The following is a 21,320-nucleotide window of genomic DNA, read 5'->3' as shown; positions in this document are numbered from 1 at the left end:
ACACATTACAAAATAAATCCCTGACAGTTTATATTATTAATATGAAATAGGGAGGAGTTTTGTTTCAATATGATTTTACGTTGTGTAACATTGATAGTAGATGTCATTTCATGTGGCTCTGGACAATCATTGTCTGTATATTTACATTGGGCATCAATGTAGTGGTGTTTATCTTCAAAGTGTTGCATTATAAAAGGTATGACCCCGACGTGATTTGAACACGCAACCTTCTGATCTGGAGTCAGACGCGCTACCGTTGCGCCACGAGGTCCTGGATACCATTGACAGTCATAAAAACACATTATAAAATACCATAAGAGGAGGATATAGTAGTAGTAGTTCTCCTGCTTGCTTCTATGTCACCGTTTGAATCAATAAATGACAAATAATATACACATGGTGAATATGCGACACATATATCATTCTGAATGCTCCTCTCCTCCCTCATGAGTCTGGTGGAGAACTGAATAATATACTAGATGTTAGAGCACAGAGCTTCATCCTCCCTCCTGATAAAGGAGGCTGCCTCTCTTTCATTGTGTGCTGCGTCAGCACCATGGACAGCTGTCAGCAGCACAACAGCTGGCTGCACGCGATCACCGCCACCACCGACTTCTGTTGTGGTAGTCGCGAGGGCTGCGTACTGAACGCGCATGTGCGCATGACGCAGTTTTTATATTTTTAAAGCTGTAGTTAGCTGCACATCTAAACCAACTACTAATTGAATCATGCTCAGTAACTCACTATTGTTTTATATCACTTTACTATGTTTGATATTTACTCTTGTTTCAGTCAATGTCCTTGAAGAGATGCATGCTGGGAAAGGTTTTCACACGGAAGTATTCATCCATATTACAGTTAATGACGGCTGAATTGGATGTGGCTGCCTCAGGTATCCTCAGGTATTCAGGCTCCTGGTGCTGTGCCTTCTGCCTCACTATAGTGGCTAACAGAGCCATTTGACCAATTGTTCATGTCATGAGTAATGCCTGTGCTTTACTAGGAGGAGTCAAAAGGTCTTATGTATCTTTTCTATGTTTGGTTACAGTTGTTTTCTAGTTTTCCTATAAACTAGGGCTGTCAATTTATTTAAATATTTAATCGCGATCAAATCAATAGCTAGATGTCTCAAAACGTCCTACAGCTGAATAAGGACAAAACTGAAATTATCTTATTTGGGAAGAAAGAAGAGAGAATTAAGTTTGCTAATCATCTGAACACAAAGGGACCTAAAGCAAAGGATGCTGTCAAAAATCTGGGTGTTTTAATCGACAGCAATCTCAGCTTCATGATCATGTGAAAGCAATACCAAGTCAGCTTTTTACCACCTTAAAAACATAGCTAAACTTAGAGGTCTTATGTCAAAGCATGACCTGGAAAAACGTATCCATGCTTTTATCTCGAGCAGAGTCGATTACTGCAATGGTCTCTTCACGGGCCTATACCTAAAGAGACAATCAAACAGCTTCAGATGCTGCAAAATGAAGCTGCTAGAGTTCTAACAAAAACCAAAAGAACTGATCACATCACTCCAGTACTTCAGTCTCTACACTGACTCCCAGTAAGTCACAGAATTGACTTTAAAACACTACTGCTTGTTTACAAATCACTAAGGTCCAAATTACCTCTCAGATATGTTTCAGCAGTACACACCTACTAGACCTCTAAGGTCACTGGGAAAAAATCTATTAGTAGTACCCAAGGTCAGAAGGAAACATGGTGAGGCTGCTTTTAGCTGCTACGCTGCTCAACTGTGGTACAAACTTCCAGATGAGATCAAAGATGCACCAACAGTGGCCACTTTCAGATCTAGACTCAAGACCAAACTGTTCTCAGACGCTTTTCTTGATTGATCAAATGCTGCACTTTACTGTCTTTTGATTGTTTTTATTATCCTTTTCATTTCTTCTCTTTTAACTTATACTTTTATATTCTTTATTCATTTTTATCTTATGCAATTTTTGCTCTTTTATCTTGCTTTTATATATGTAAAGCACTTTGAATTGCCTTTGTGTATGAAATGTGCTACATAAATAAACTTGCTTTGCCTTGCGATTAATCGCATATTAATCACACATTTTTTATCTCTTCAGAACGTACCTTAAAGGATGATTTGTAAAGTATTTAATACTCAACAAATATGGGCAAATATGCTGCTTCATGCACATATATGTAACCTATATATTTATTATTGGAAATCAATTAACAGCACAAAACAATGACGGCTCCAGTGAAGTCATTCCTTTCTTACACTTGTTTCATCAAATGATAACTGACTCCCTGCAGCTGCTTCACAGTAAAAGGGTGGCAGTATTGCTAATTCTTTTATGCCTTTGTTAGATTGTGTTCCTATCTGACTTTGGTATATTGGTGTTATTGCACCCAGTTGCTTGATTGGTTGTCTAAATTCTACCTCTTTTAGCATCAGATCAGTTCAGATCAGCTTGATTACAGTGTTAACATAGGACAAAGTGACAGGAATCAGAAAAGTACCAGTTGCATAGTGATCAAATTTCAGCATCAGAGTACAAACAGCAGAAATGACCGACATATTGATACACGTGACAAATGTTTACATAAAACCTTTCAGTGTTTTTATTTATTTATTTGACAAGCAGCAGGATCATGTTTGTCACCTCATTTTTTCTTTACATTTTGAAAGTAGATACAATAGTCAGTATACCAGTTTTATTACAATATTTTTTTCCTAACTTCAGTACATTTAACAAAGAAAAGAAAAATAAACACACAACAACTGCAAACGTGAGAAAAGAAAGCATGTTTTTTAATGTGTACCCACCAATGTGTCATTGATGTCACAACTAACTCTTTCCCCAGGTTTCTTTTTTTTCCTTTATTTTTCGGATCGGCTAGTATGTTTATCAGCTCTTTCCTCTCCAACGGCGATAGGCATTTTCTTTTTGTCGTTTGACGCACGGGTGCGTGGCACTGGTGATGTTGTAAACAGCTTAAAAATCAGAAGGTGGGTGGGGCTGGGAGGAGGGTCTGGTGGGTGGTGGTGTTAGCTGGCTGTCCGACGCGACGCGATGACCTTTGTTGTTTTCAAAGATGGGAGGCACCAGTCCTGCTTTTTAGTCACCGCATAGAATCACAGCAGACAGCGACAGTCCAAAACCTAAATGGATGAATGAGTCTGTTTTTTGTTATTTATTTCGCGTTTTAAACCTGCATGTGCCGGTCCGTCACACAGGCGAGTGTTTGTGTGGAAGCGCTCCCTGGCTCGGCTCGTCCGCCTACGCCACGTAGCTGTACTCGTCTGCCGAGGTCTGGCTTCGCTCGATGTACTGCTTGTCGATGAGCACCTCGATGCACTTCTTGATCATGCTGATACTTGGGTTGAACCTGGCTTTGGACTGATTGATGACCTGCACACAGAGACGTTGAGAAAAACAGTGAGCAAACAGTTCATCTAATGTTGCAAACAGGGATTCAAGAATGCTGCCACCTACTGCTATATTTTGAATATTTTGAATATTTTCATCTAGAATAACAACATCTTTTGGCTAAAGCAAAACATGTAAATTAGATTGAAAACTATATTATGATCCCTTTGTGTATATATATACACACACACACATATATGTGAGTGGTTGTACATGTTTATGTATGTAAATGTATTTTTGTGTTTCTACTAGAACTTGTTTACATGTTATAATGTTAAAAAAAAACTTTAGTTTCCTCATACTGTCTGCTTTAATATACATGTATTTACCCTCTGTCCGAAATGCTCCGTTTTAGTGCATTTCAACGGAATTGCAACAGAATTGCGTTGCTAGGCAACAATTTGGGTCCATGTTTACTTCCTGTCAGCTGTTATTCACATACACTGCAACAGGAAATAAACTGGAACACATTTAGAATGTTTACCTTTGAAAACCGTGTAATGATCGAAATGTTGTATATTTGTGACATCACAAATGGACAGAAATCGTAACGGCTTGTTTCAAACGCAGTTTCTGAATAAGGGCTGTGTGTATTTCTCTGTATATTGAGCGCTACGATACTTTCACAGTATTTATAAAGCACTTATAAATCCGCTTTATAATATAAAAGACATGAAAATCTTACTTTTTACAATAAGGGATCTTTAAAGAAAACATTTATATGTGTATTTAAAATAAAACATATATGCATGTATTTAAAAAGTATCATTTTGATCCTGAAACTCAGGTATAGTATTTCCACCATGATCGAAAATGTTTAAACAATACTAAAAAAAAACATTTTTAGAATAGCATATTACCAAACTCCCAGTAAATCCCTTTGACAGCTACTTCAGTAGTTTGCAGCCTGTTTGAGTGGTGTGCATGCACACACACTATTTTCCTGTTTCCCGTCCAATTATCCGGAAATCAATTAAACATAGAAAGTTTTGAAATGAGTGGACTTCCGCCTACCTCCTGGATGAGGGCGTTGTGTCGGAGCACCTTGCGGGCCTTCATGATTCTCACTATAGCAGCTTGTAAATACATTTTGCGGTCCTCGTCTACGGCGCTCCTCGTCTGCTCCATCTCCTAATGATCGGACAGATATGTGACGAGGTAGATTTAGATATCAGCATAGACAACAAAGCTTGAGGAAGTATTCAAAGAAGGATGGATAACCATTTGCCTAACCTGTGGTGTGTCTTTCTGCATTGACGTCGTGATCTTGAACTTTGTCCTTTTACTGGTGAAACTCATATTTAATGAAAACGTGGACTCGGTTTCAATCTCCTCCTGTGAGCAGAGGGGAAGATATTCAAATAATCATCATCGCTTGCCGCATGGACAAGGACTCTACAAGAACATCTGGTACAAATAAACAGAAACTTCCAAATCAAAACCCACTACCAACGACAAAAACACCATGCCAAGTTGTGGGATGGGCTTCAAATTCCACTCGTTGCACATGAAAGCTCAAACCTTTTGCGAGTCGTGGTTGAGCATCTTGACGTCCAGCAGGGACCTGATGGTCTTCTGTAGCTCCTTCTCGTTCATCTGGGTGCCGTCCTGCAGCTCCTTGTAGGTCACCGTCTGGCTGTTGTTGAAGGCCAGCAGCACAGCCATCTGGTAGGTGGTCACCATGGCAACGTAGGGCTTGGACAGGTAGTTCATCTTCACCTCACCTATTTGAGACACAGCAGACACAGATAAATAAATGGTGGTACATATGACTGAACCAATTATATTGCTATTTACCCTGTTTTTGTGAATATAACCGATTATATATTATAGTTTTTAAATAGTGTATGTGTATGTTTGTGTTACCTGTGCAGAGATAGTGCAGCCAGGTCAACTTCCTCCCACTGAAGTGCTGATTATAGAACAACTCAAACTGTAAAAAGGAAGTGAAGACAGAATTGATTTCACAATATGCTCCTTTTAATCAGTACAAACCTACAACGGACAACTCAGCTGTGATCCACGAGAGTGAACTCACCATCTGCACACTCTTCTCTAGTTCTTGAGGGATGGCGAATGTGGAGGAGGGGACGTGTGTGAGAGGCCAGGCTCCAGCCTGCAATCACAAGGCATTTACCACAACATTACATATTTGTAGTGAAAAGGCGGGGACAAAAAGCTGTGGTTGGTAGAATCAAACTTGTCTGATAAAGCCTAGGGTAAATATAGTGAAACGATTGGAAGCAAAAATATTAGGGCTGTCGATCGATTCAAATATTTAATCAAGATTATTGGCATGATTGTCCATAGTTTATCACGATTAATCGCAAATTAGTCACACGTTTTTTATCAGTTCAAAATGTACATTAAAGGGAAATTTGTCAAGTTATTTAATACTCTTATCAACATGGGAGTGGGCAAATATGCTTACTTTATGCAGACACTATGTAACTCAATTAACAACACAAAACAATGACAGATATTGTCCATAAACCCTCACAGGTACTGCATTTAGCATAAAGAATATGCTCAAATCATAACATGGCAAACTGCAGCCCAACAGGCAACAACAGCTGTCAGTGTGTCAGTGTGCTGACTTGACTTTGACTGACCCCAAAACTTCATTTGATTATCATAAAGTGGGCATGTCTGTAAAAGGGGGACTCGTGGGTACCCATAGAACCCATTTTCATTCACATATCTGGAGGTCAGAGGTCAAGGGACCCCTTTGAAAATGGACAAGACTGTTTTTCCTCTCCAAAATTTAGCGTAAGTTTGGAGCGTTATTTAGCTTGCATCACGACATGCAGTTATGTCATGGTTAGTCCCAATGGATTCTTTAGATTTTCTAGTTTCATATGATGCCAGTATCTTCACTCTAGCTTTAAAAACTGAGGCCGCTACAACCTAGAAATCGCAAGTTGCATTAATGTGTTAAAGAAATTAGTGGCGTTAAAACGGATTTCCGTTAACGCATTTTTATCGTGTTAACTTTGACAGCCCTAAAAAATATCTAATAAGATATTCTCAGATTTGAATCCTATAGTTGTTGGTATGAGTGAGGTATGTCCTCCTCACCTGTAATACATAGATCTGGAAGCTGATGCCCAAGTCCACCACCGTCTCCTGCGTCTTGATGAAATTGTTGAACTTGTTGTTGAGGTCGGCGCTCACGCTCATGTCTGTGTACATTCTGTGGAGTTTGCTTGTGAACTCGTAGCCACAAGCTTGCTGTAGAAACACAAAAAAGAAAGAGGGTGTTTGAACAAAGGGGTAATAAAGAAGAAGAAAAAGTAAGCAACACTGTTGGTGTCAGACATATCACAAGTCTTAGTTTATAATGTTCAGCTTTGCGTTTACCTTTAGTTTGTTGATCATGGCTTCTTCTGAGTCCATTGACAATGATAAACCATGTATTAACCGCTTTGCTAGCATTCTGGCATAAAACTGTGGAAAACAGAGAAAAAGGAGACTTGAAAAACAGAACATCCCGTTGGAGTATTTGGGGACTATTGAAGAAACTAAACCACCCTCCTAGTCAAGGTTTGTACAACAGAATGTCACAAGATATTTGAGAAGAAAAATGATAAGTTGATGTTTTTGTAATATTCCAGCAGGAGAGGAACTCTGGTCACCTTTTGAAAGATGTCCTTGTCGTCTATGTACTTGAACACTGTGATGAAGCTCGTCAGCTTGTCCTCCACCTCGTTCTCCGTCATTCCCTTTGCAGACTTTTTCAGCAGATTGTCACAGTATTTCGCCAGCTGCACAGACATACCGGGAGGGACATGACCTGGTCAAGGCACTGTGTATTATACTGTGTGTGTGTGTGTGTGTGCGTGTTTGTGTACGTGCATGTGCACTCACCAGTTCAGGGGCTTTACAGATGGACTTAGGCTCCCTGAAGTTCACAACAGACGTCAAAGCCTGAGAAAGAGAAATCAAATAAACACTTTCAGCCCATAAGTGAAAAGAATGTTAATACATGTACATGATTACACTTTAACACATTTATAACTGTAGGTTTGCTTTCACAGAGAGTATACTAGGAAAAGAGAACTTGAGTATGCTGTTCAATGAGGCAGCAGCTGTAAAGAGCATGGGTTTTATTACCTTATCGAGTGCACTCATGAAGTGCTGATCTCCATTTAGTACTGTGTTTATGAGCTGAACAAATTTACTGTGAACCTCCAGCACTGACTCCACGAACAGGGTTGGCATCTAGAGAAGCCAGAGGACAAAGTTGGATTAAAAGATGAATTATTTGCAGCTGAAGTTAACAGACAAAAATGGCAGTTTTAAAGCAGTTGAAAGAATCAATCTCAGGCTATTATTAAGCAATGGGACGATGCAGGTAAAAGCCTATAGTCTCTAAGTAATTATTATCCAAAACACAAACAATACTGAACAAATATAGGGCTCAACAGTGACCGCCCCCTTTTTTGAACGGCTCCAGTTCTGGAAGTGAATTTCCCATTCATTTACTCCACTTTGACGTTTCAGAAAATCCAGGGCGATTCACAGAGACTGTTTTCAGAGCAGTGAAGAAGAATCAATATTTGGTTAAGCAGGTCGATTTTTTTCTGGGTTAATAAATTATGGTATTGGATCGATGCAAAGACCGGTGTACTCACTGATACCCGATATCGAATTTTGGGCAGTATAGGATACATTTACGATACCGGTATCGGTATCGGAATGCCCCTGGAAACTCCTGAAAAACTTTTAAACTAACTGTTGTCGATCTAAAACGAAGACAGATTCAGCAATTGCGGGTCTTATTTCTTGCCTCAAATGTTTTCGGAAACACATTTGGGTGAGCTATTTTGGTAATATGAGAGAATGTTTCCAAACGAACCGCCATGTAGGCCCGGTGTGAAATCTGGGAGCAGACCATGTAAATGAATGACCATGTAGCAGAACGTACCCTCGCGAGCTGTTTGCGAGTGTGGTAAACATTTCCATGGTAACAATGAGCGCCACAAATCAGAGACGTCACTGTTACACTTAGGATTGTGGGTAGTGTAGTACTTCTCCGTGACATTGTGGATAAAACGTGTTTTTTTTCAAACAGGGTTGATATCATACGGACTTGTGACTTCTACAGGAGCATATACCGTTGTTTCATAATCTCGTAGCTCGTGGTAAGTCTACCTTGGATGGTTACGACATTATGGCTAAACATCAAATCCGCGATACAGAATATGAATGGGATTTTCACTTCCAGAATCTCACTGTTGAGCCCTTTAAGGCCAAAATGTATCTTGTAATGATTTATCATAAAAACATCAAAATAAGCGGTCAAATCAAGCTGCCTTCAAGCTTCACCGTCACGAAAAAACATGATTGTGGAAATGTCCTTCAAAGCCCTTTCAAAGCTGTTTTCCAACAGCAGCTTGAAAATCCACTATACTGTGTGTACAAGTGCAGGCATGCATGCACACACACACACTCTGTAGTACTAACGTTTTCCTGAGAGAGGTTACTGGTGCCTCGGATGCCCTCGTTGTGGATATGGACCTGCAGCTCCTGGATCATGTGGGGCAGCCCGTTGGACACGGACCGCAACAGGGTGTACATGTTGGCCATGTCTGAACAAAACAACACACACAGTTGCATATATAATAATTTCTCTCATACAAAATAGATCCTTGCATTCGGACACAAAGGGACTATAGAGCACTGACCTTCTCTCTTCTCCTGCCGAATAATGCTCTGGCACTCCCCGTGCAGGAACTGCAGATGATCTGCCACCATCCTCTGCTGGCATTCGTGGATGACTTTGGCATAGGAGCTGGGGTGCAGGTACTTCCGACATCTCATCTCTTCGTCTTTCAACCGCCCCAAAACCTGGAGGAAGAGAAAGACGGAAATGAGAAGGGCACAAGGGTCAGTTTGTCAAAAGAAACTCCAACAAATCAGTAATTACAAAGTATCTGCAGGTTTCAAAAAGCCAAATATATGATTTTAATAATAACTTGTTTAAATACATTTTGAATGGAACCTGTATAGGGCTGTACTGAATAGTTCAAAGCCTCATTCATAACGTTGACATTCAAATTTTAAATCAACATTCGAATGCTGCCTAGATTGTTTTTTTCTCTATTCATTCTGTTTAAACACGGTATTTCTGCACAGTTGCAGATAAAAACAAGGCAAAGGTAAGCATGGCTCACATACTCCCGCTCACTGCTTGACCCCAAATCAAGTAGGGCCAACGTTTTTGCCCTTGAGGAACTAATGGAATGAAATAGCTCTACTCCGGAAACGAAACTGAAGTCGAAAAAAAATCACAGTTTTTGGCCAAAATTTCTAAAAAATGTGGGCACCCTGGACTTCTAACCACCAAAAGGCACAACTAGACCACACTGTCAATCAATCATTAGAAGTTCAAAAGGAAGGGCGGACACACTATGTTGCTGCAGGGATATAATTAGGCTACACTGACATAAGTATTATACTATTTGTAGAATTACATTCCAGTGGTGGTTACATAGTGTCAAGCAGGTTCTGGTAAGCTTACTTGACATCACGGGTTTGGCCGGCTGACAGACTTTATGAGCTTCATTCCTCAATAGAAGCTTCAAATATAAAATAATGACATTCAGCACAACCCTAAACCTGTGTTTCTCTCTCTTCCAAACTAAAATGAAAAAAAGTGTCTTTTGGGAGTCGGATCCGATTTGCTGATATTGCAATCAGTTTTTCAACTCCACAAAGTCTACTGTCACATTTTTGCATCACAACATATTGAACAGCAACATATTGCTGTACCCCGATTGACTGTAAACTATACTGTAAACATTATTTCTAATATCTGCTTGTGATGTCTTTAGCAGACAGAGAACATGTGGTAGATCGATTTTCATTCATTTATCTTGAAATTTGAATTCTGGCAAAGTGTTGAATTATTATTATAACAGCAAGACATTTGCTATAATAAGCAAGACATTTTTAAACAATATTACTGTATAATGAATTTAAAAAAAACAACGGATTTAGCAGAACTGCTCAGTCTCATCCAAAATGATTTAGACTGAACCTTAACGGACTTTCCAAGCAACTATTTTCAGCAAAGTTTCACTTTTGATATGAATCGTTTCAGATTCACAATCACATTTTTTTCATTCATGACCAAATTGTGAAACAGAAACCTTGCCTTATGGTTGCTTACACCTATACTTTACTTTACTTTCTAACCCTGCTTCGACTAAATATTGTTAACCCTGTCAAAACCTATAACTGTTAACTGTATGAAACATATTGGCTAGAACGTTATTCCGTTGTGTTAGGGCGGTTGATGTTGTTTAGTCTCTCTTATAGTTTTGAGCACATAAGAATAAGTAAGAAGGAAAGAGAAAAAAGCTGCCTCTCCACAGCTGTGAACTGGGTCAGCTAAGCAACTGTGATTGACCCTGTCCAGACGGGACGGGACTGTATTGTACTACAGTCTCTGTTGCTGCTCCTCTACAGTCATATCACATACTGCCCTAATGCCTGGTAAAGCTTTAATGATGATCCTGTTTACACGCTGGAGGGATAAATCTATCAGAGAAATCTGATTATTGCCAGAATGAATGAACGAGAGAGAGACAGAGAGACAGAGAGCGGGCTCGTGGCAGCTGAGGTTGCCCAGGGGTCTGTGATCTCAGCCTTAGCGAGTTAATGGTAGAGCTAATACTCAGATTAAAACTCTTATGTCACCAGACCGACATGACCTGGCTGACAGTTCACTCACACACGCAGGCCCTGGGTGAATGTGCTCATCTGATGGATGCTGGTGCACACACACAATATCTAGAAAGCTACATTTCTGGAGTTCTTCCATGCAGAACACAAACAAGTGAAAAACGAGGGTATGACAGTGTTCCAACAGCTGGTAGGTTCACATGGCAGCTCGAACATACACAGCATTCACATACTTGCATTATCTGTCCATCTCCCTTACCTTCTCCATATACTGTGAGCAGTTGGATTCTTGCAGTAGATTGGAGGCTTCCTGTTTGTAATACTCTCCCGTTTTTGTCAGAAATGGCCCTTCGAAGATTTCCTGATAAAACTGCAACACACGAAGAGCAGCTAGGATTTAGTATACATGGATATACACAGACTTATATGGACGGCTACTGTACATCTTGGGCCTAATGCACAACGATACACACAAAGTAAAGACATCAAGAAAGCACAACAAGAATTTTTTTTTTGCTTGACCTCAGTGTTCACATTATCTACAATAACTGAATACATAGGCTAATTTAAACAATTGTAATCATCTGGGTCATTATCTGTTGTCTCACCTTTAGTGGAAACTTCTTCTTGTATTGTTCAACATGAACAAAGGAGTTGATGACCCCGTGGATTACCTTCTGGTTAGGGTTCTCGCCACAACGATCACTGTAAGACACGAGGAAGACAGCGTTAGGTCTGATGTTTGGATTGTCTTTTTTCTGCTGAGCGTGGAAATTGTTAGCATGGTGGGAACACCGATGAACGCACAATATGTCATTTTCTGCTGCTATAGGGGTCTCTCAATCAAAATAATAACAAAAGACGGAGTTTGGTGACGTTGTGAAGTAGCGTGGGATCACGGGAGTAGCTGTCTTCACCACCATTGCCGTCAATGCTGTCAGCTTCTCCCGGTTAGGATTCCTTCAGTGTTTATCGTTCATGAGGTTTTTACCGGGAGCCGAATTATCCGCAGAGGTCTCCTCCTCTCCAAAACAAACGGTGTTTAAAACTGATAAAAACACTGAATAAAGCAGTTTCACTTTAAAAATCAGTGTTTCTCCGAAGCTGTTTGGCGGACAAAGGACGTCTCATCCCGTTAACGTTTGCTCAGCTCGTTTCTCTGATAACTTAAGATTCAGACGTTCAAGAAGTTTTTACCGGCAGCCGAATTATGCACAGAGGTCTCCTCTGAATGAATTGAACAGAGTAAAGCAGTTTCACGTTAAAAATCAGTTTCTCTGATAACTTCAGATCTAGACATCGGATGACTAAAATCCTTCATCCGGTTAAAATATAGATTTAAAAACGAACAAGATCTAAAAAGTGTATCGTAAAAATGTGGCTTAAAACTGGATAAAAAGTTGTATGACAGCTTCTGGGCAGACAACCACAACACTGACACATGCGCAAAGGGGATATGACGCCGTTAACAGGCGACCTGAAAAGGACTGTTACCTTGATTAAAATTATGGATTTCTTGAAGTTTGAAAATTGTTGTAAACATTTGGGATAATGTAAGTATACAACTCAACAAAATATATAACATAGGTCTAGTTGTTTTTGGAACATATTAATGTGGAAATGTTTCATATCATACTTTTAAGTGTAGGTCAAATACCGCAGCCCAATTAGACTACATGTCCAGACATTAACCGTGTGAAAGACTGGAAATCTGGCATTGCAATAATGCTAATTACAAACAAATTAGTGTAAAATTAGAATACCAGGACTAAATACGCTATCCATCTTATCGCTACCATTGCAGAAAGCCAGAAATATTCATCTTAGACAACAACAAAAATGGATTTCAGAAGATCATTTCTTGTGGCTCAGCTTGTGTGAAAAACATACTTTTTGATTTCATTCAGCAACATCCGGATCAGGACGGCCTGAAGGGGCTCGATCATTAGCTTCCTCCACATATCGAGCGCCAACTGCAACGATAGAAGAAACCACAGCATATAACAAGAGTGTAAACAGATCAGTGAGCAGGTCATTGTGGTTGGGAGATGTAAGATGAAATCTTAACCTGGGTACTGGATTCCAAGAAGTGGAATCCAAGTAATCTCTCAATCACTCTGTGAAATGTGCTCTTGATGTGATCTAACAACCACAGTGGGTGTGGAAGTGTGCAGGACATTTTTTTATACCATGCATAAAAAAATCCAGTAAATACCTCTCCAATCTCCATGAGCGGCTCGTTCATGTCCACTCCCCCGTAGCCGTACTGTAGGTCTGCTTCTGTTAGTTTGTTCTTCTTGATGAACTGAGTGTTGAGATACCTGAACAAAGTGGAGTAGGAGGCCAAGATGTTAAAATAGCAATCGTATCAAGAGGAGTTTGTCATCTAATATCTAATGAGTGTAGGTGTATGTCAAGAACCTCTTATACAACAACACTGCTGCTGCCACGAGCCACCAGTTGCATGCCGAGTTCATTCACTCATGGATGCTACGTGAGACGGTCAATCTTTGGTTACCCTAATTGTCACTCACTCACTCTGTGGCTACTGAGTGTCAGGTTAGCCAATGAAAGCAAACAATATCCAGGATTCCTGAGCCAGAGGCAGACATAAAGGCATTTTCAGAAAATAATTCATTTATGAATATCATAGTGAAAATACCTGTGTTTATTGTACGACATATAAAGCACACACAAAAGGCTGTCACCATATCAGACTTTCACCACACGATTATTGTGGCCACGATGACGATATTATCGCGATATCTACAGAAAAATGAATAATAATAATGCTATCGGTCAAATTCATCTTTAACTTTGTCTATGATGCGTTTTGTCTCATTTGTGAAATTAATCACACTCAAAATACGAGTGTAGGGAGGTGGAGAGAGTGTAACCATAACTCTACAAAAGCGCAATTTAAGACAGGGCTGACACATAGAGACAGACTACCATTCACACTCACACCTACGGTGATTTAAAATATCACGGTTATTGTCAATATGGGTATATTGCAACACGCCTATACACACATACACACGTGAGACTTGGTATATTAAGATTTTATTTTTTTATTTTAGGGTTTATAAATGGCTACTACTTTGGGGAGCTCTGTTCTCTACAGAATATGACTGTTTTCATCTGGTATAATATCAATACACCAACTACAGTTTATGGAGGTTTCATTCCTTTCAGCCGACTTCATGGTTCCAGTGACACAGAACTACACACAATGGTTACCAAATAGTCAAAGGCAAACTGTGAAACTCTGATGGGCTGCGTTCATGTTTTTAGACCCAACATTTGTACCATTAACTGGTCAAACCCAGGTTATTCATTAGGGATGCACGAATACAGATGTGGTGCAGATCTATTCAATTCAATTCAATGTTTATATACATTATATACTGGAATTTGTATTACTGTTTAGGTTTTGACCAATTTGTTGCTGCCTTAAAAAGGTTTACACCTGAATTGTATTTCCTGATCATTTTGAAGATTTTGTACAAAGTTGCTGGTGTACGATTTATTATTTTAATAATAAATAACAATTCTGTAAATGTACATTTATGCATTAATTTGTTACATTTTGTTTTACAAAGTTAGGAAAGTAATGTTTTAAGTCAAGTCTGATGTTGCCTTACACATAACATCACTTCTACACAGTGAGGCATACATGTTATTAATTAAACACTGGTATCGGCGCTGTACTCGGTATCGGCCGACACACAAAGCCCAGGTATTGCTATCAGTATCGGGACTGAAAAAGTCGGATCAGTGTATCCCTATTATTCATATCGGTTTGAAAGATTAAAAATATCTTACTAATAATAGACCAACAGATTAAGATTATTCAGATAATATTAACAGAAACATCCCTACTTAATCCTGCATGGATCATATTTGATATATTAACCGTGAATCAATTTACTTTGTTTTATGTGAAAGGATCAAATCTCTGAAATCAATGGGAGTTATATGACAAGAGTCTGCAGCTCTACAGAGAATTTTAGCACATTGTTTAGTCTACACAGCCCACACATTTACTGTACGGTTGTGTCTCACTGCTCTCATTAACCCTCTGTAGGCTGCAGTTTCTGGCAAAAAGATCTGATAATCCCACGGTGCACTACCTGCCCAGCAACGAACAGCAGACAGACAGTAATCTTATTGGCTGGTGAACATAGTTAACAGTCAATAGTTAATGCAGCTTTGACACAAGACAGAGTTTCTGTCTGACTGGAAAACTTTTGTATTGCACCAAAACACACGGAGTATGAGGACGATTCATTATGCTGATGTCACTAATTCAAATGACAGATACTGTGATGTTGAAATGCATACACTGGAATTGTGTCTCAACACATCTCTGATGTGATTCAACATTTTTAGAAGGAAGCGTTAGCAGCAGGACAGCTACCAGAAAGACTGACACACATTTATTTATTTATTTCTTATATGGTGTGTAGTTTTCACAGCTGTGCCGTCTGCCTCTATCAGCAATCACCCTCAGCCTGATTTCTCTCAAACACTCAAGCTTCGACGAGCATTAAACACCAGCATCAAGTGTTAAAGGACTGCTAATATGACGACTAGTGTTGAGTAACGCTAACCATGAAACCTGGAGAGCGGAATTGTGATTGAAGGTGTTAATGATTTGTTTTGATTCAGTTGGCACTTCAGTCCACGAGAGGATAATTTGTGTTTGACGGAACATACACATGTATATTCACAGAAATCAGATGAGCAAAATAAGAGACCTTCTATATTAAGAACCCAACACTATTATGTCACCACTAAAGCCAAGAGCCGCTCTCTCTCTCTCACTCACACTGACATAATAAATTACAAAGGAATATGTATGCACAGACAGTCTGGTGGGAAGTACATATAAAAATAGATCTGAAAGCTCTCCAAGGGAGTATTGATTTCGAATGGATCAGGACACACCAAATGCACGTTGGCACTTCACACTTTTTCAAGGTAATATTTTAAGTGTACAAAAACTTTCGGCTAGCTTGTGATAGAATGAGTACACTCTGTCTGCATCTAAAGGACCTTGACACACAGAGCCAACTTTAAAGATCCAGGTCTGTCAATGACAGACACCTGCTTTGGCTCACAACTGCTGTTACAAATTGTAAATGAAGACACTACACTGACAACGGCAGGCTGAATGCAGACATGTCCTTCATTTGTACTTGTCAAAAAGACAACAAAACAAAGTAGCCAACCATTTTAACACCATTGTGAATTTAAATGTGCTAAATGCGAGATTGGAAGCATTTCAATTGCCTCCACACGGCTCTCAACATGGCCCTGGCTGAGCCGGTGGATCTTAGCTAACTGTGCTAGCAGCACTAACAGTGGAAACGACAGCAAAACTGCTGACAGAGCTAACAGTGTTGACCAGAGGGGGAACCGGAGGGTGGGGGCCACACTTCCGTGACAATCAGTTATCAGCTGTTACCGCCATATGAGAGCTAGCCAGCAGGGCACGCTCACATGCACTAAAAGCATGCGCGACCGGCCCTGGTATGTCAACAAAGCATGAAGAAGCTTGGATTACAACACACACAGAGGGAGAGAGACTTCATTCTCTGCTCAGGTAGACATTACTCCTCTATATCTTTACATAGCAAATAGTTGTTTGCTGCCCGATTAATGCTCTGGATAACATATAGAGCACCTTTAAGGAAACTGTCTCATCATATACTCACACCACAAACTGAGAATGTGTCTGACAAAAAATGAAACTGGCACTGCAAAGTTTTGCACTGTTTTCAAAATGTGGTTTTGTTTTGAGAGTAAAGGTGGAGGAGAAAAAAAAAGACAGCACTAAATGTTGAATCAGCGTAATGACTCACTGATTAGAAATACTATATCAGTCAAGTAGAAACAAAGAACATAAAAGGCAGAAGTGTTACCTGTACAAGCAGTCCATGTAGTCAGCTCCTCTGCTGTACTCGTCCCAGTATCTGTGGTACATCACTAAAACCTTCTCCTCTGAATCCAGGACTTTCTAAAATACACACACAAGCATGACACGTGTTATGGAAAGACGCACAATGCAGGAATAAAATGCACTCAAAAGGTTTTTCTTTGCCAGCAGTTGGAGAGCCTTTGGGAGTGCTTACCTTGTACAACTGCCGAACATGATTCTCAAGAAACACTTTGGTCTCTGTGTATAATCTCTCACCCAAAGGCTCTGGGTATGCAACGCACAAGGCATAAATGTCACTGGTGTCGGAATTTAGGAGAAATAATGAGGACAAACGTGATTCCATTTTGTATAGATGTAAATACACAGTTAATAAAGACGAGGTATGAATCTAATACTCAATACGGCTTCTGCTACAGTATATTAGTTAATGATTATCTACAAATAAATTAATAGTTTAATGCTTAGCCTCTACCTGAACAAACAGCTCATTTCACACTGACATTATAACAACTTTTTGAAAAACTGATAGTGCCTATCTGAATTAGACATATTTGGTGCTTAAAGTTAAATACATAATGCTCTGTAAATTTCAATATGGTGCAAGTGGGCATAGGATACGAGAACCGATCATTCCACGTGGCTCTCTCCACATAGTCGAGCATCACCACAGCCTTGATTGTCGTCAGTAGCTTGTTCCATGTCTCGTCAAAGTCCACCACCCGCGGCTTTAAGGACATTGTACAGTTTCTCTTTCAGCCTGACGGGAAAAAAAAGAGAAAAACAGGAATACAGAAGTGAGTAAAGGAATTAAAAATAAACACTCTTGGATTCAGTTTCTTAATAAACATGTTATCATGTAAACATTCACCTTCCCATCCTGCAGTTTGGACTGTTCAAAGCAATCCTAATGTTCCCTAAATCAATAGATTTTATCTTAGTAGTGAACCAGGCTTAAGCAGCAGTAAACACAAAGGAAATACACAGGTATCCTTAGCAAGGTGACGGAATAAACATAATGATGAAAAACATTTTCACGTCATTATTATGGAACCTGTGACACGATATATAGTAATTACAATATTAAATGAATTTTTTTTGTTTAAAATCATCATTATAAGGATTTGAAAATAGCATTAACCAAGAGTAACTACATTACACAGATGTCAGGATTATAGGGCAAAGTGAACATGTACATCAACATATATGAGTCTTATGATAAATAGCCTGTTTCTTTCTTTTATCTTTTATTCAGATCTCCATTAGCTGTGGCTGAAGCCCAGCTATTCTTCCTGGAGTCCACTTAAATCACTTTGAACTGTTAGGCTACATTTCAGTACACAATCACATTACAATCTTTACCAACAACGACCACAACATCAAAAGCGACAGCAACAAAACACAACAATATTCAAGACACAACCCAACACACAACACAGGACCTTGGTTCAAGTTAATACTACTCACAGAGTACAGAGGTAAATATGATTCATTAGTGGTTGGACCATAGCATATTATGTCAAAATACAAAAACATACAAAAACAGAACAAGCAACAACTTATTTTACCATAAATATTAACGGGACTTCGAATTTTTCCAACATTAAACCTTTTATAATTTGATGTTATGCTAAATATCAGCAGACACAGAGAGCTGTTCAGCAGGGAGATGTTTTTTCAATAATATTTTAAAAAGATTTTTGCTATTTTCTTGAATGATATAACCAGGCAGAGTGTTCCATGTCACCATTGCTCTGTTTCAAACCAGCTGTTCACATTACTACAGTAGCAACAGATGAGATAAACATTGTGCTCACATTCATGGAGGTGATCCTAACAATCATCAACAGTGATCACACTGTCAGATATCAATAAATGTAGCTTGCCCGGCGAGACTGCTGCATATAATAATATATAATATATAATATATAACTATATATGTGACAGAAGAATCACAGATTGCCTGCAAGTAGGAGAAACTAAGCCCTGTGTTGTTTCTCGTCATTCATACCAGTTGATCAGTGAAAACATTGCAACATCATCAGGCACAGTTTCTCTTACTATCCGATTCAGAATAGATTATATCTTAGTAGTGAACCAGGCTTAAGCAGCAGTAACACAAAGGAAATGCACAGGTATCCTTAGCAAGGTGACAGAAGAAACATAAATGATGAAAAACATTTTCATGTCATTATTATGGAACTGGTGACACAACATATAGTAATTACAATATTAAGTAAAAAAAAATGTGTTTAAAATAACATTCATCATTATAATGATTTGAAAATAGCATTAAATCAAGAGTAACTACATTACACAGATCAGTCAGGATTATAGGGCTAAGTGAACATCAACATAAATGAGTGTGATGATAAATAGCCTGCTTCAAACCAGCTGTTCACATCACTATAGTAGCAACAGATGGGATAAACATTGAGCTCAGATTCATGGAGGTAATGCTCATCAACAGTGATCACACTGGGGTAACCATCAGATATCAATAATTGTAGAGATTGCTGCATATAATAATATATATAATCTACATATATAACTATATATGTGACAGAAGAATCACAGATTGCCTGCAAGTAGGAGAAACTAGGCCCTGTGTTGTTTCTCGTCATTCATACCAGTTGATCAGTGAAAACATTGCAACAAGATATATAGTAATTACAATATTAATTAAAAAAAATCTTTAAAATAACATTCATCATTATAATGATTTGAAAATAGCATTAAATCAAGAGTAACTACATTACACAGATCAGTCAGGATATAGGTCAAAGTGAACATCAACATAAATGAGTGTGATGATAAATAGCCTGCTTCAAACCAGCTGTTCACATCACTATAGTAGCAACAGATGAGATAAACATTGTGCTCAGATTCATGGAGGTGATGCTAACAATCATCAACAGTGAACACACTGGAGTAACCATCACATATCAAGAATTGGAATCATAATTGCATATAATAACATAGAATATATAATATATAACTACATATGTGACAGAAGAATCACAGATTGCCTGCAAGTAGGAGAAACTAGGCCCTGTGTTGTTTCTCGTCATTCATACCAGTTGATCAGTGAAAACATTGCAACATCATCATGCACAGTTTCTCTTACTATCCAGCTCACATATGTTGATATCCGTCTTTCTAAAGGAAGTGCTAAGGTTACTAAATAAACCGCCTTCTTACAGTCATGAGCCAAGTTAAGGTTACTAGCTAGCGGAATGCCAATCCCAAAATAGGATGGCTAGCTAACAGGGCTAGCTGGCTCGTAGCCTAGCATGCTACCTCTTCCTGCTCTGCTCTCATCTGTTTATACAGAGGCAGCGGCTAGCAGTCGGCTAGCAGGAAGCTAACGAGAGCTCAGCTAGCGCTAGCTTCAGAAGCTCATCTTCTTTGCAGTTTTTACCCCACATTTGTCCTGACAGCTCGGCAGAACATGGTGCTGTTGTTGAACAGAACTAGTTAGTGAGGTGACGCGTGGACTTGTGGATAGTACGTACCTCTGTTGGGTATTTATTTGTTGTAAAAGTCAAGTTTTCTCCGCTGCTGTCACAGGCTGGATGGGCTCACTTACAGGGCTTCCCTACCTCTGGGGTTACGCCATTGTGTCGGGTGGGTGAGGGGTGTGTTGTGAACAAGCGTAAATTGGTCGTCACTTTTTTTTTGCTTTTTTACCGTGGTAAAGTGTGTTTAAGACATTTTTTTATTTTAAAGAATTTATTCTGTATCCATACATACTGATGAGAATAACGCCAAAAACCCACACGGATCCAAGCCATGACAAACACCCATATATCCATGGTATCCTGATGGTATCGCCCTAAAACTACGGAAACCTCATAGGAATTGAGTATTAACAAAATAACCAGGGACATTCTGTAGGTTATTATGTGTTTTATATCTGCTCTGATTAGAGAGGGGAAATATATATATACACTCTGTGGCTTGTTCAGGTGTACCTAATAAAGTGGACACTGAGTGTATATGTGTATATATAATTACAGTGAGTCACCAAGCAGTTGTTTAAGTTTTCTATGTCCAGTGATATTTTGACATAAATCCCCCCACCATAAATTGACACAAACATGACAGCTGTGGGAGAGAAATGATATCAACAAATAAGACTGGTGGCAAAGGACATTAAAGAGGGACACAAATGCCCCACACCTCACCTCCATACCATTATTGACACACAGTACACCTAAATTGAATGGACTGAAATGCTGTGCAATATGCTGCCTTCCAATGTGTAATTGTCTAAAATATATGAA

The 21,320-nt window shown here is 39.2% G+C and overlaps 1 protein-coding gene and 1 non-coding gene across 2 annotated transcripts; both read right to left on the bottom strand.

The window, feature by feature from the left end:
- Window positions 1–199: 199 nt before the first annotated feature.
- trnaw-cca (transfer RNA tryptophan (anticodon CCA)) lies at window positions 200–271 on the bottom strand. Its single transcript has one exon. It is a non-coding gene; the product is annotated as a tRNA-Trp (tRNA).
- A 2,300-nt stretch (window positions 272–2,571) lies between these two features.
- On the bottom strand, window positions 2,572–20,685 carry cul2 (cullin 2). The gene is made up of 21 exons (XM_074621557.1): window positions 20,550–20,685; window positions 17,656–17,794; window positions 17,231–17,333; window positions 17,021–17,115; window positions 13,309–13,414; window positions 12,984–13,066; window positions 11,702–11,798; window positions 11,353–11,463; window positions 9,092–9,254; window positions 8,871–8,995; window positions 7,518–7,625; window positions 7,272–7,331; window positions 7,040–7,168; window positions 6,765–6,851; window positions 6,483–6,635; window positions 5,443–5,520; window positions 5,271–5,337; window positions 4,926–5,128; window positions 4,638–4,739; window positions 4,419–4,535; window positions 2,572–3,386 (listed from the first exon to the last, which is right to left on the bottom strand). The coding sequence occupies exons 2-21, from the start codon at window positions 17,772–17,774 to the stop codon at window positions 3,255–3,257; spliced, it is 2,238 nt and encodes a 745-aa protein (XP_074477658.1). The 5' UTR covers window positions 17,775–17,794; window positions 20,550–20,685; the 3' UTR covers window positions 2,572–3,254.
- Between the last annotated feature and the right edge of the window lie 635 nt (window positions 20,686–21,320).

Source organism: Sebastes fasciatus, chromosome 21, assembly GCF_043250625.1.
Source record: "Sebastes fasciatus isolate fSebFas1 chromosome 21, fSebFas1.pri, whole genome shotgun sequence".
NCBI classification, from domain to species: Eukaryota; Metazoa; Chordata; class Actinopteri; order Perciformes; family Sebastidae; genus Sebastes; species Sebastes fasciatus.
This window is presented reverse-complemented; position numbering and strand designations above follow the sequence as displayed.